Genomic DNA, 13,671 nt, shown 5'->3' with positions numbered 1-13,671 from the left:
TATCACATCATTCCTCTATTTGTGGATAATGCAGTGATTAAGCATTATAGTCCTTTTTCTTCCATTTTAAAATAAAGTCTTTGTATTTTGTATTTTTAAACTAGTTATGTGATGTCTAATAATTACTAATACAAAGTAATCTATTATAGTGCATTACTGTCCAAAAACAGAAAAGAAAACTGTATATTTTTAATCCAAGGTCCCAAATATTCTGCTATTCTGTGTTTGCAGAATTTGCTACAGAATTCACTCCTTGCTGCATAATTGTGCTCCAGAATAAAAGCTTTCAATTAGCATATAATAAAAAACCTTGCTTTTGGGTTTGTGAAGAAAACCTTACAAATGTGAGTTGTGTGCAACTAATGTCGAGTTGTCCTCCAGAGTCTGCAGATATCCTCAAACAATGCCTTTGGGGGCATACTGTGGTTATCTTTTCAGGGAATTTAAACTGTCTAAGAATAGACTGGTTTATATTTAGATTGGTACCCAGTGACTGATAGATGTTGCTGTTTTGCTCTTTCTTTAATACAGAATAACAGTGAAACATATGTTTTCTTTCCAGGCATACCTGTGACACCTACAGAGCTGACAGCTGGAACAAAAACCCAGAGGACAAGGCCCACTGCATTAATCTTTCCTACAATTGTTACTACAGAGAGATTTCCTCAGATGCCCCCTATATTTGTTACTGCAGAAGCTGAAGCTGAGCCAACTCATACAATTGTAACTACCAAAATAATCACAAAGACAGACACAACTTTAAGAGGAGCAAACACTACGGCAGAAACTCTGTCAGACTTTCATTCACTGGCATCACCTCATACAACTACTTATTTAACTGATTCATTACCCATTTCAAGTACAATGCAGTCTTCCAAAGTAACCCACAGCACAGCAAGCCTGTCTGTACTGCCCAAGCTTGTATCTTCAACAGATTTTCCAGCTACTCTTCAGACGTCAGCAGTCACATTAAAAACATCCCTTACTGCAAGTCCGACAGTGTTTATAACCTCACCCATTACAACTGTGGCAGTTCCATCAACACCTGCTTTTACTCTGCTAACTGCAAGTTCTCGTTCTAGACATTCTACATTACCAGTGCCCACTTCTTTAGTGGTAACACCATTTTCACTTGAAGCAGGAACTGCATCCCCATCTACAGCATTAGCAAGTTTATCCCCTGGACCAGCCTTTGTCACTACTGAAATATCTACAAGGATCTGGGGAACCAGAAGACCTTCCACAAGTCATTCACAACTGCCAAAAACATCCACAGTATTTCCTTCATCTGCTTCATTAACTGGAAGAACATCTTTTTCAAGTCCCACATTCTTTACAAGCTCACAATTAATATTAACTGCATCTACTTCACCACTATCTACTATGACTGAAAGAACCAGGTCGACTGTGGGTCAACCTATAGTTCTCCCAGCTTCTGTTTATGCCCCAACTTCAACTGTTTTTCAAACTCCCATGGCTATTTCTAGATTTACTAGCTTTGAAACTAGTCCTCCTCAGTTAATCACAGCTTCATACTTGGTAACAACTCAAGCCACCTCCCAAACTACTTCTTCATCTTTAAGAACAGCTAGTTCTTTAACTAGAACTTCAGTACCTACATTTTTATCTTCAATGGACATTTCAGTGACTCCCTCCAAACATATAGTTCCATTAAGCACAGACACTGTTTCTACTATCCCACCTCTGACTGAAACTTCATCTCCAGTTGCTTCTCAAATCCCTACAACCATGAGAACAATGTGGTCTTCTTTGAGTCCCCTTGTAACACACACAATGTCTACATTAATGCTTCCTCCAATTACATCCCCCAAACCCAAAGCAACAGGAGAAGTCACAGTTGTCTCAAAGAGTCTTTTCTTTGGACCTTCTACTACTTCAGCATCTCTTCTAGCCACTCCTCAAATCTCTGAGATGTCTGTAACAAGTAAAATCTCAACAGAAAGTAAAGATGCACTACCCACTGATGCATTTCCAATATCAACTATTTCTAAAAGGTTGACTGCATCCATTAGTTCTACAGCCTTCCCTTTCAGTACACCTGTATTACCCATAAATGCCACATTAGCTACTTATCAAATGGCAAGAACCACTTCAAAAATAACAGAGTACCCTATCAGTCCACATTCAGATTTCAAAACTGCCTCTGTGGTAAGAAGTACAGACACTTCTTTAACTTCCAGAGAACTATCAGGAGCTAAACTGTCTTTTACCAGTCCATCCACATTACTTACAATGTTGTCATCATCAAGACCATCTGTTTCACAAGCCTCTGCCATGACATCCCATACAACAAGATCTTCAGTGATTCCCACAGTAAATAGGACATCTGCTTTGATATCAAATATAACTCTTACCCAATCACCCATTGTATCCATGGGTACACAAGAAACCTCAAGAAGCCCACATACAGAACTGGCAACCTCTCCCGTGGGTATTTCTACATTAACTTTAGGCACAAACATTTACATAAGTCCTTCAGCAGTGCCTAAAACTTCATTTGCAGTACCACATTTATTAACTTCTAAAACCCCTAAAGTCACTTTGGAAAGCTATTCCAGTATATTCACATCTTCACCCCCTTCTGAGACCTCCCATGTATCTACTGTATCATTAGGAACAAATATATCATTGAGTCCTTCCACAGAATATGAAACAAGAACTTTTGTACCCACTGAAATAGTCACTCACTCCACAGTGCCATCTGTAGCACTGACCATGAGCACAGCTTTGAGTACTACATCCTTAGTGCCAACTTATGTCACTATGAAAACATCAGTTAGTCCTTCAAGAAGTTTATTAGTTACTCCTGCCACCACCATAACCCCTAGTGCTCCTGCAAAATCCACTGAATCTTCTGTTACTCATATTGAGCTTTACAAAGCCTCTAGTTCAGTGCCAATTCCTGCTACCTCTCAAACACATATGTATCCTTCACCTGAGACTTTACTGGCATCTGCACATTCCCTGGTTTCACTGAGTACTAAAGAAATGCTAAAACCTATAGTTATGAAAACAACTGGTGCCGTGACTGCATTCTCAGATCTGAAGATTACACCTTCTGCAGCTTCAGACCTTAAATATGCAACCTCCATTGGGAGAACTGCAGACACTATAGAAAGTAGTCAGACTTCACATGTACAAAAAAATATTACTAAGACAAAATCTACAACTACTGAGAAATCTTCACTGCTACACTCAACATTCTCTTCTGTTCAGACTACTTCCTTGCCCAGTCAAAGCAGCATAACTTCAGGAAAATCTGTCTCTATTTCTGAACTCTCAGATGTAAAGCTGTCAGATTGGTCCAGAATTCCACCACAAAGAACAATCAAACCTTCCTATAATCTAACAGAACCAGAGCAAGTGGGGATTGGAGAATCACAGAGCACCACTCTAACAGATTCATCTCATTTCAGTTATGCAAAGGTACTGTCTTCTACCACAGAACCTGTGGAAACACAAACTTCACTGACAGACACAGACATGATGATGAGAGTTACAGCTGACAATGCTTCATATGGCACAATGATACATACACTGATGTCATCTTCCTCAGATTGTATGGTATGATCAATTTTATCTACCCACGGTATACTCTAGGTATATTGCTTTTTAATCTGTTTTTCTCTACCACTGGGATGGGAGAGGTTTTAAATTGGATAAAATATTTTTCATTTTTCTCTCTCTGTTTTACCTTCATATGGTCTCTTTATTTTTCTTTGAAGATTGCCTGCACATCCATGCTCTTGGGTGCACTTAGTGTACTCCACACATTGGCTGTTACTGAGGAACAAAGCAGGGTTATGTCTCCTTATATGCTTGTGGGCATGAACACTGGTTACTGTGAGCAAGTGTGCATCTGGACTCAATAGCCAATGCTTTCTACAGGGCTCCAGTGCAGTGGTGCTGGAACAATTTTTATAGTGGGGATGCTGAGAGCCATTGAACCAAACTCTAAACCCTATATATAATGGAAACCGCTTCGAGTTGGGGGCTCTGCAGCACCTCCTCACCCCTAATTCCAGCACCTATGCTCCAGTGAGGGGTGTGGGTGTGTGTATGTATATATGTACCCAATGCTGTCGGTGTATGAAAGCAGACCCCTGGAAATACACTGATAGGCGAATAACCTCTTTTTCTGAGGTTATTGGAACAAATACAAGGAGCCACAAAAGAATAAAGTGCCTCCAACATCTTCAGTTACTCTGTCTTCAAATGATAGAGCTCTTTTCCCAGTTTCAGCAAAAGATCCGTGACCATGTCACAATTTCAAGGATTAATTGGAATTCTGTGTTTTTGTTGATTTTATTGTTGTTTGTTCTTTTTTATTGTCTTTAATTTATTTTTGCATGTATTTGGGCACCATGGCAAATTTCTGCCTTGTCCTCTCAGTGTCCTCAGAGGCAGATTAGGGGTTTGTGGGGCCCTGGGCCAGAGCAAGTGGGGGCCCCTCCCTACCCCTTCTGCCTGCAGTCCCCCCGCACCCTCCCCAGCGCTCCCACTGGGGAAATGGGGTCAGGGCATGGGGGCTTGCCCCACCCCTCCCCCCCGCCCAGCACTCCTGCCAGGGAACTGGGTCAGGGTTCAGGGGCTTCCTGCTCCCTGGCAGGAGCGCTGGGTGGGCGGGCGGAGCAGAGCAAGCCCCCGTGCCCCAACCCTGCACCCCAGCAGGAGCACTGGGTGGGCAGAGCGGGCTGGGGGCTAATCTGCCACTGAGTGTCCTGGGGGATGTGGGAGAAGAGTATTGGGAGTCTCTTTCCTTTCTAGCCTAGGAGCATGCAGAGTATTAACTTGGTGGATTCTTGGGTGATAGATGGAGACCCATCTAGCGCATCCAGTTGACCTCTTTAACCTTAAATGGGCATGGATAGGTCTCTGTGTGCTTTCGGATGTTCAAAAGCAAAAGCTGTAGGAGCTCATGTTGTAGCTAAACTCGTGTGGTGTAAGAATATTCTTGTCCATGTCTCTGAATTTAATTTTTGAATATACAGAATGCAATGCTCATTCCTATTTTTCCTTTTTACATAACAGCCAAGATACATTGAACCTGTAGACAGATGTAGCCAGTATGTATGCATTAATATGGGATGGATGTTGTATAACGTTTCAAGGAACTGCCATAAGAACGTGGAGAAACCTGACTGTGGTTTTCGAGGAATGCCAGTTCAAGTTAACAGTGATAGTTGTTGTCCAGAATGGGAGTGTCCCTGTAAGTCATTGTATTGTTTATGTTACATTCTCAAATGTGAAAGATTAAAACTTGATTATGTAAACATCAAAATTATAAATTAAGGATTATAAATTCAAGAGGAAGGATTGTTTTGTGGTTATGGCACTGGCCTGAGACTCAGAATACATGGTTTCTATTCCTAGTTTTGCCACAGATTTTCTGTGTGAATTTAGGGCAAAATATTTAATCTCTCTCCATCTAAAAATTGGGAATTCAGTACCTCTCAGGAATACAATACCACAGTAAAAATGCAACAGAAAAGCCTTTTCTTAAAATAAAATACATACATTGGAGAGAGAGAAATATTTTGTGGGAAAGCATAAATCAGCATTATTTTTATAGATTACTTTGCTTAATTTGGTGATTTTTTTTTCCTTTTGGAGTTTAACATACAGATTTTTAACTATACTGTGTTGTAAATCAGGCTCCAGAACTACAACTCCAATGAGGCAATGTGCCACAGTGGGAAAATACAGTTTAATATTGAACTGTCTTGAAATGAAATGTCTCAGGTTAGTTCAACCAACAAATCAGAATAAAGCATTTTGATTTTGGGAATGTCAGACCATTCTGACTGAAAATATTGAGATGAAGCATTTTAACATTTCTATACTGAAATTTCCCTTCCCATGAAAAATGTTAGAATATCAGCTTTTTTTCCCCAAAAGAAAAATGTTGAAATATCAGAATTTCCTGAGGGATGGAAATTCCGAATTTCACTCAACTCTAACTGGAACTCTAGGCCTTGACCTCAATAGATGTCTGTCATTTAATTTAAAGAGTGTTGCATCAGGCCCTAATTCTGATAATAGATGCTCCAATTTTTTTTTTTTTTTTTAGGGTATACCAAAGTTGAGCATTAAAATATAGATAGTCATACAGATGTGTATCTATACAACATTCTTGAGACCTCCATGTTGCAGCCACTGACTTTTCAGCCATAGAAGAATGATTGAGTCTCCCTTTTGACCCATGGAACAGACCCTCATTTCATGTAAATTGTCATAGCTCCATTCACTTCAACAGAGCGATGGCAATTTGCAACTGCAGAGGTTCTGTCCCTGTATACAGCGTACTCTTTAACTGGACAGAGTTGTTGCTATTGAACAACATAAGGTTCTTCTCCTCTTGGCTCAGTGTGCTGTGTGCACAGCAATTCCAGCTAACAGTGGTGGGTTTTTGTTTTTACAAAAGAGGCAACTATTGCCAAAAATAGAAGATTTTTAAGACATTTGTAGAGTTCAGTTTTGTGGTACCCTCATTAAATGTCAGTTCTTTTTTAGGTCAATGCTCCATACTGTCTGAACTGAGCATTATTACATTTGATGGAAATAACATAGCCCTCTATAATATGGCTTCCTACATTTTAGTCAAGCTCCCAGGAGAAATAATTGTTGCTCATATTGAAAAGTGTCCCACTAATCGGGTAAGATGTTTGCATGCTATCACTTCCTCAATAACCTTAGTAATGTTGAATTCTTTTGGTACGTGTGTGTAAAGGCAGAACATAAATTAATATCCGGTTCACAGTGATAGCCAATTTAAAAATTGTAAGTTATTTATATTTCAAAGCACATGTTTTATTGTACCTCTTGGGAAATGAAACAGACCTCAGGGTAACTAGTAATTGTTATTTGTTATAAGGAAATGAAACTGTAGTTTTCTTTCTTATTGTCAGATATTCAACTCAGTAGGCTAGATCCTCAAAGGGTAAATCAGCATAGTTCCATTGAGGTGGTGAAGGGAAGTGCAAATTATATATCCCCTTCCACGAGACTGTAGCAGTTGCAGAATTCAGTCCCATGAGAGGAAGGCAAGAGATGCCCATATCACTGTCTTCCTCCAGGGATTTTGCTTGTGATGCTAGGTTCAAGTTGCAGCAGGATCTCCACAACAGTTCTTCTGGGGCAGCAGATGCCTGAGTGATATAGTTAAAGCCTCCACCTCCCCTAACACTTCTAGAACTGCACTGGCTGGATGCGGGTGTTGGGGGGACCTTGCACCAACGCTACCTCTCTCTGGGTTGACTTTCTGCAAAACCCCAGCCAGGGCTACCTTTCCCAATGGCCCTTTCCAAGAAGATTGGCACCAGCTGCCTGGGGCTCGAGAGGAAAGGGAGTCCTGGCCCCTGGATAGCAGCAGCTCCTTACCCTGGAGCTGCTCAGCTCATCCACAGCAGGATTTGGGCACCAGCAGGGGGCATCTCCCAGTCTGTAGGACTCCAGTGAATGGGCAGTGTAGACTCCTTGTCACCCAGTCTGTGGGTGCTGATCCCCCTCACATAATGGGTGGTGGGTTTTTTCCCACTGGACAGAGTCGGATTCTCTTCATCTGGGCCCCTGCTTGTCCAGCCAGTCCCACACCTCAGTCCTTACACTTCCAGTCTGTTGCCCAGTCTCCTGCACTCTGCACACACACCCAGCAACCTGTAGCCTGCAGCCCCCTGAGACTCCCAACAATCCCCACACCCCCTAGTTCTCCTCCCTGAGCCTTCCTGGGTGAGCTCATTGCTGTTGGGCTTCTAGCTCTTTGGTGGCAACTCCTCCACCAGAACCTGGACACAGTGGAGTTGAAGCATGGCTGCAGAGTGAGTCCAGTGCAGCAGTGGTGGGTGGGGCACAGCCAGTCTCAGAGTGGCAGGCGAAGGCTGGGCACTAATATGGAGCCAGGCAGGTCACTGTGCTTGTGGCTGTGACCTTACCTTCGCTGAGCAGCTGGGTAGGTGGCGAGAGCACTTCCCTGGCATTCTGGCTGGGTGCCACTTCCTGCTTCTTGTAGCCCTGGTTGGGGGCCTCCCCTGCCCACTGGCAGCACTGCCAGATTCACCCACCATTACTGTTCCCTGTGGAGGGTACTGGGGCAAGTCTACAGAAATCTTGCTCTCAGAAATCTGTTGCTCTCATCAGTTGCCTAATCTGCCTATAGCTAGAGCAGCTTTTAGGTTAAAAAAAATGTGAAATAGTTGTGGGTGAGGACAAAGTCACAAAGTTCAGCCACCAGGTTTGCCGTGACATTATCGGGGATACTGTTCCTGATGACTTGTAGTCCATCTTTGTGTGGAATATTGGTGTAGAGGGCTTCTACATCCATAGTGGTCAGGATGGTGTTTTCTCCCTGGTCACTCATTTTCAGACCTAAAAGTCGCAATTCTCCAAAAAAAACCCCTTCAAAAACAGACTCCAATGAGAATCTGCAGAATTGGAATTAATATGCAAACTGGACACCATTAAATTAGGCTTGAATAAAGACTGGGAGTGGATGGGTCATTTCACAAAGTAAAAACTAGTTCCGCATGCTAATTTTTTCCCCCTACTGTTACTCACACCTTCTTGTCAACTGTTTGAAATGGGCCATCCTGATCATCACTACAAAAGGTTTTTTTTCCCCTGCTGATAATAGCCCACCTTAATTGATTGGTCTCATTACAGTGGGTATGGCACACCCATTTTTTCATGTTCTCTGTGTATATAGCTCTTCCCTACTGTATTTTCCACTGCATGCATCTGATGAAGTGGGTTTTAGCCCACAAAAGCTTATGCCCAAATAAATTTGTTAGTCTCTAAGGTGCCACAAGGACTCCTCTTTTTTTTTTTGCCGATACAGACTAACACGGCTGCCACTCTGAAACCTCTAGGTTAAAGTGACTCAAAAACAGCTTCTTCAAAACAAAGCATTATTGATCATTCACCCAAAGGTACAAAGCAAGTAGAGGGAAGGATAAAAACAATAAAGGCCTACGTACATATTTCCTTTTACCTTACTCTTAATCTTTCCTTGCGGGCCTTGTGTGTTTCAGCTAGCTCAGTTACCTCCATCTTTGGGCTGTGCAAAGGAGATGGCCCTTGCTGCAGCTTCGGCTTCACCCTCTGGCCATTTCTACACCACAGCCACTGCAGTGGCACAGCTACAGCGTGATAGCTGTGCCAGGGTGGTGCTGTAGCATAGAGGCTTTTTACATTGATGGAAGGGTATTTTCCACCGATGTAGGTAATCCTTCTTTCCAAGAGGCATTGACGTAGCCGCATGTACACCAGGGTTTAGGCTGACCTAACTACAATGCCCAGAATATGAAATTTTTCGCAGCCCTGAGTGATGGAGCTAGGTTGATCTAAATTTTTAAGTGTAGACCGTGTCTCTCTGTGTCTCTTTGCCAGTTTGTCCGATCTCACGGACACACCCTGGACAGCTTCTGGCCGCTTACTCAACCTCCCACCCCTTTTCTAGGCCTGGGGTCAGGGCTGTCCCTAGCTATACTGGGGCCCTACGCAGCCCTCCTGCAGGGGGGAGGGGGTTGTGGGGCCCCAGGCCTCCATGTGGGGGGCTGGTCCCAGGCCTCCGTGGGGGTGGCGGGACTGGCTTGGGGGGCAGGAAGGAACCGCCCCCCAGCACTTACCTGCGGCATGGCTGGGGCCCGGTCGCTGCGCTTCCCGCCGCCGGTGAGTGCAGGTCCGGCCCTGCTGCAGTCCTCAGGGGCAGGAAAAGGCGGGGCAGGGGCAGGGTGGGGGTGGAGGCTTTGGGGAAGGGGTGGGGTAGGGGCTGGAGCAGCATGCAGCTGCGCAGGGCACCAGGAAACTTGGTGCCCCAAATTTCCTGGTGCCCTATGTAGCTGCGTACTTTGCCTATGGGTAAGGATGGCCCTGTCTGGGGTCTGTAATGGTTAAGTGTTCCCATTGAGATATCTCTTCTCAGCCTTGGCAAAATAGCTGTGTCATAGGGTTGGGAAGGGGGAGTAATCTCTTCACTACTGTGAAGTTGGCCATTGTGTTTGAGTGTTGGAATGCTCTTTATCTAGGTCGAGGTGTTGGCTTTCCTGCTTGATTCCCCAATAGGACCTTTGGCTCTAACTCCAGAGCAAATAAACAAACAACACAGAGGCATGCACCATATTAATAAACATATGCTTTGGGACGAACAGGAAGTATATGTTCCCATGTATAGTGAAAGTTTAGCTAGCATTAAGATTTCAGGAGAAGGACCCTTGGTGTTGAAAATGACTAATAATTTGTCATAGGAAAACAGGAGGAACGTTACTAATATCCCTGCATTTCTAATCTACTTTTTAAATGTTTTTCAGAGTGCAAATTCAATAAGAAAACTAGTGAGTATTTTGTTAATTTTTAAGTATACTACTTGTTATTTATTTACTTGTACATGCTAAAATAAATACTATCCGTAATATTCCCCCTTCCTCCAAACTCTTATTTTGGCATTTTTCTTACAAGGTTTCACCTGGAGGCACTTCAGGGCTCTGTTTTAAGAAATTAAATGTAACAACACCTACAAATAAAGTGCTCATCAACCGCTTGGCAAGAAAGGTGAGAATAATTGTTAATATTCAGCATGTGTATATTTAAAGGGTAATTTACACAGCGTTACTCGGTTCTAGAATGCCGTAAACCAGTCTTTACAGTTTTATGCAGTGTAGGAGCAGGGTTACTCCTGTGGTACAGCTCCATTCTTTCCTTGTTGTACTATAAGAGGAACAACAGTATTATTTTATAATAGTTTTTGTATAAATACGCTGCTGGCCTTCCCAGTTATCCCTCTTTCATGAATGATTTAGAAAAAAAAATCATAAATATTAAATCTACCAAAGTCTTCCTGCTCTTCCTTCATTCTTGATCTCCTATAGCACTGAGGTCAGCTGCCTCTCCTCTTTATTGCTGGAAGTGGTGTTTGTCATTCTGTAGGTAGCATAGTTCCTCAGCATGATTTTAGGGGACACTCTGATGATGGAATTACTATCTTTCAGGTAGATATTGAACTAAGACCCTAAGCAAAGCTGTGGGAATCTTTTGTGATGAAATCCCAAACCAAGAAAAATGTATTAGTTTTTGGTTGGTTTACAAAACCAACATTTGGCCCAGTTTCACAGACTTTTGAAGAAGCACCAGGGATTTGATCATGTTGATGGAAACTCTGCAAAACATGTTCATAATAGATGTTCAAAATGGAACCAGAATAAAAACTGTTCCTAGACTTGTTGGGTTCCTGATCTCCAGTTCTATGTTTAGTCCATTATATCTCCCTGCTAGTCAATAATAGGTAGGAAGAGAGAAAAAATGAAGACAGTTATTTGGGCAGTTGAGTGTGGGAACAAGCAAGATTTCCTGTTTTCATAATTAGAAAAGATTCTTCCTTCATCATTTTCTCTCATTGCCTACTTCCTTTGTGATTATAGGAGATGGAGGTTGACTAGAAATGCCATGATTTGCACACCCTGATTACCTCTGACAAATGTGATGGAAACAATCTAAAACAATAAAATATAAATGCTATTTGCTATTTCATTAAATGTGTTTCTGGAATTCTGCTGTTCATTTTAAAATATATTTGGTTTATTTAGGTAGTAGTGGATTCTGTAATTCAACCTTTACCTTTCTCAAAACATGGACTGTGTATTCAGGATACTGGTGCCATGTACGTCATTAATACACCTGCTGGCATTAGCATTAAGTGGGCTCATGTTACAGGCATTATAGATATACAATATGGCTTACATTCTAACACATCTACCAAGACAGAAGGACTTTGTGGTAAGATTATCTTCTCTATTAATCTTTGTTTGTATTATATTTTTTTCACTAAAGTTTTTTATTTTTTTAGTCTTCTCTCACTTAAAAGTTGTACAATACCCCACTTCTTAATGTCGCTGCCAATCAAGATCTATCAGCCATTATCTGTTGTCGTCTTAAAGTCCTTCAGATATGAAACTCTCATTAATTTTAATGAAAATTCTACCTGATCTGGGTTCCCAGGATTGGATCCATAATCTATCAATGAATGTTACTTCTGTTTCAAAGCACCTGTTTAAATAATATCAGGATAAATAATTATCACTACATTTTATGTATTTATCTCTATTTGAAGTGCACCCCTCAAAAGCTCTGGCTGCATGTAAAAATACTAATGAAATCCACTGAGCAAAAAGAACCAAATTTTGTGCTCAGAAGAAACCACCAAGGAATGAGTTGAGGTGGAGGCATTGCATTCAATGGGCTTTGCAAAGGGATGCTAATGCCTGAAGGGCTTTCTCCCCCATCCATTGTAAAGGAAGGAATGGCCTAGCCCTGGGATGATGGGAGCAATTACCAAATCTATGGGTTTGGCTAAGGAGCTGATTCCCTTGTAGACGCAGGAGCCAGATCCAGGCCTGCTATGGTTCCTTAATCCACAACGGTAACTGCTTATGGACAGGGCTTTTTGGTTTTCAGTCTTCAGAAAGACAAGCCATAGGAAAAAAGAGCAATGCAAGGGGAAAAATAAAACATGGTAAAACTATCTGTGGCATGGTGTTGGTGCCTCATGAAGTACTGAGTGCATCCCTAAATTGATGTCTTACCAGGCTCTTCGACATAAGAGGCACATGACAGATTTAATAGGGAAGAGAACAAAAAGTAAAGATTCATAACTAATGTGACCTATAAATTTGTTATTGACTTGATACAGCAACTCGACCATATAACACATTTAATTTGGATATAACTTCTGCAGAGTGTAATGAATATTGATGTGGAAGCACATAAACACAACAGCTGCAGGAGAAATATTTGTTAAAACTGGGATCTTGTGGTTACAGCAAAAGTGTTCTAAGAGTGAGGACACTCTGTTCCTCAATTTCTGAAGAACTGATAATTAACAGTTGCTAGTGCAGAAAATCACAGGAACAGTTTTGAATAATATAGCTCTTTTCCCCCCCAATTCTTATTTTCCTATCTGGAGTCACAGATCACAGTTTTAAAAGCTTTCCTCTTCCCTTTAGCTCTTTGTAGTCAAATTCAAACTGACAAGATAATATTATAATCCTAAGTGTAAAGAGGTATTTTAATTTTTGTATAAATACTGCTCAATACCAGTCACAATGTAATTTAACAATTACTGCTCTATTATAACTCATGAATTTTATTTGAACTTCAAATTATTTTATTCTTTTTAAAAGAATTAATTTCAAAATAACAGGCCAATGTTAATTCCACCAGATAAAATATATAGACTAAGCCAGTGGTGGTGAGTTATATGGACCTATGGTGCCCAAGCTCCAGGAATATTCAGGGCCACCATGCACCTTCCCCAGAGCGTCTCCCGGCACTGGGGGTCCCCACCTGGCGCTGCCACCACTGGCAGCATAGCGGGGCTAAGGCGGCTTCCTGCCTGCCCTCGCTCCATGCCACTCCCAAAAGCGGCTGGCACGTCCCTGTGGCCCTGGAGGAGAGGGTGTGTGTCCCCGTGCACTGCCCCGCCCCAAGTGCCGACTCCGCAGCTCCCATTGGCCTGGAACTACAGCCAATGGGAGCTGCAGGGGCGATGCCTGCAGGCAGTGGCGTGCAGAGAGCCCCCCCCCACCCCGGTCTCCCTACCTAGGAGCCTCTGCCAGAGGGGTGTGCGTGTCACTTTTGGGAGCTGCGCGAGGCTATACCCCT

At 42.3% G+C, this 13,671-nt stretch overlaps 1 protein-coding gene across 1 annotated transcript in view; it reads left to right on the top strand.

Annotated features, from left to right (window-relative positions):
* The window catches only part of OTOGL (otogelin like), a 135,933-nt gene that overhangs the window by 83,069 nt on the left and 39,193 nt on the right, over positions 1–13,671 (top strand). The window contains exons 36-41 of the mRNA XM_075126183.1: positions 563–3,585; positions 5,053–5,230; positions 6,535–6,677; positions 10,326–10,349; positions 10,474–10,566; positions 11,598–11,787. Coding sequence (XP_074982284.1) covers positions 563–3,585; positions 5,053–5,230; positions 6,535–6,677; positions 10,326–10,349; positions 10,474–10,566; positions 11,598–11,787 — 3,651 coding nt within the window. The remainder of the gene's footprint in view (positions 1–562; positions 3,586–5,052; positions 5,231–6,534; positions 6,678–10,325; positions 10,350–10,473; positions 10,567–11,597; positions 11,788–13,671) is intronic.

Source organism: Caretta caretta, chromosome 1, assembly GCF_965140235.1.
Source record: "Caretta caretta isolate rCarCar2 chromosome 1, rCarCar1.hap1, whole genome shotgun sequence".
NCBI lineage: Eukaryota > Metazoa > Chordata > Testudines > Cheloniidae > Caretta > Caretta caretta.
The sequence above is the reverse complement of the archived record's forward strand: the minus strand, read 5'-3'. Positions and strand labels throughout refer to the sequence as shown.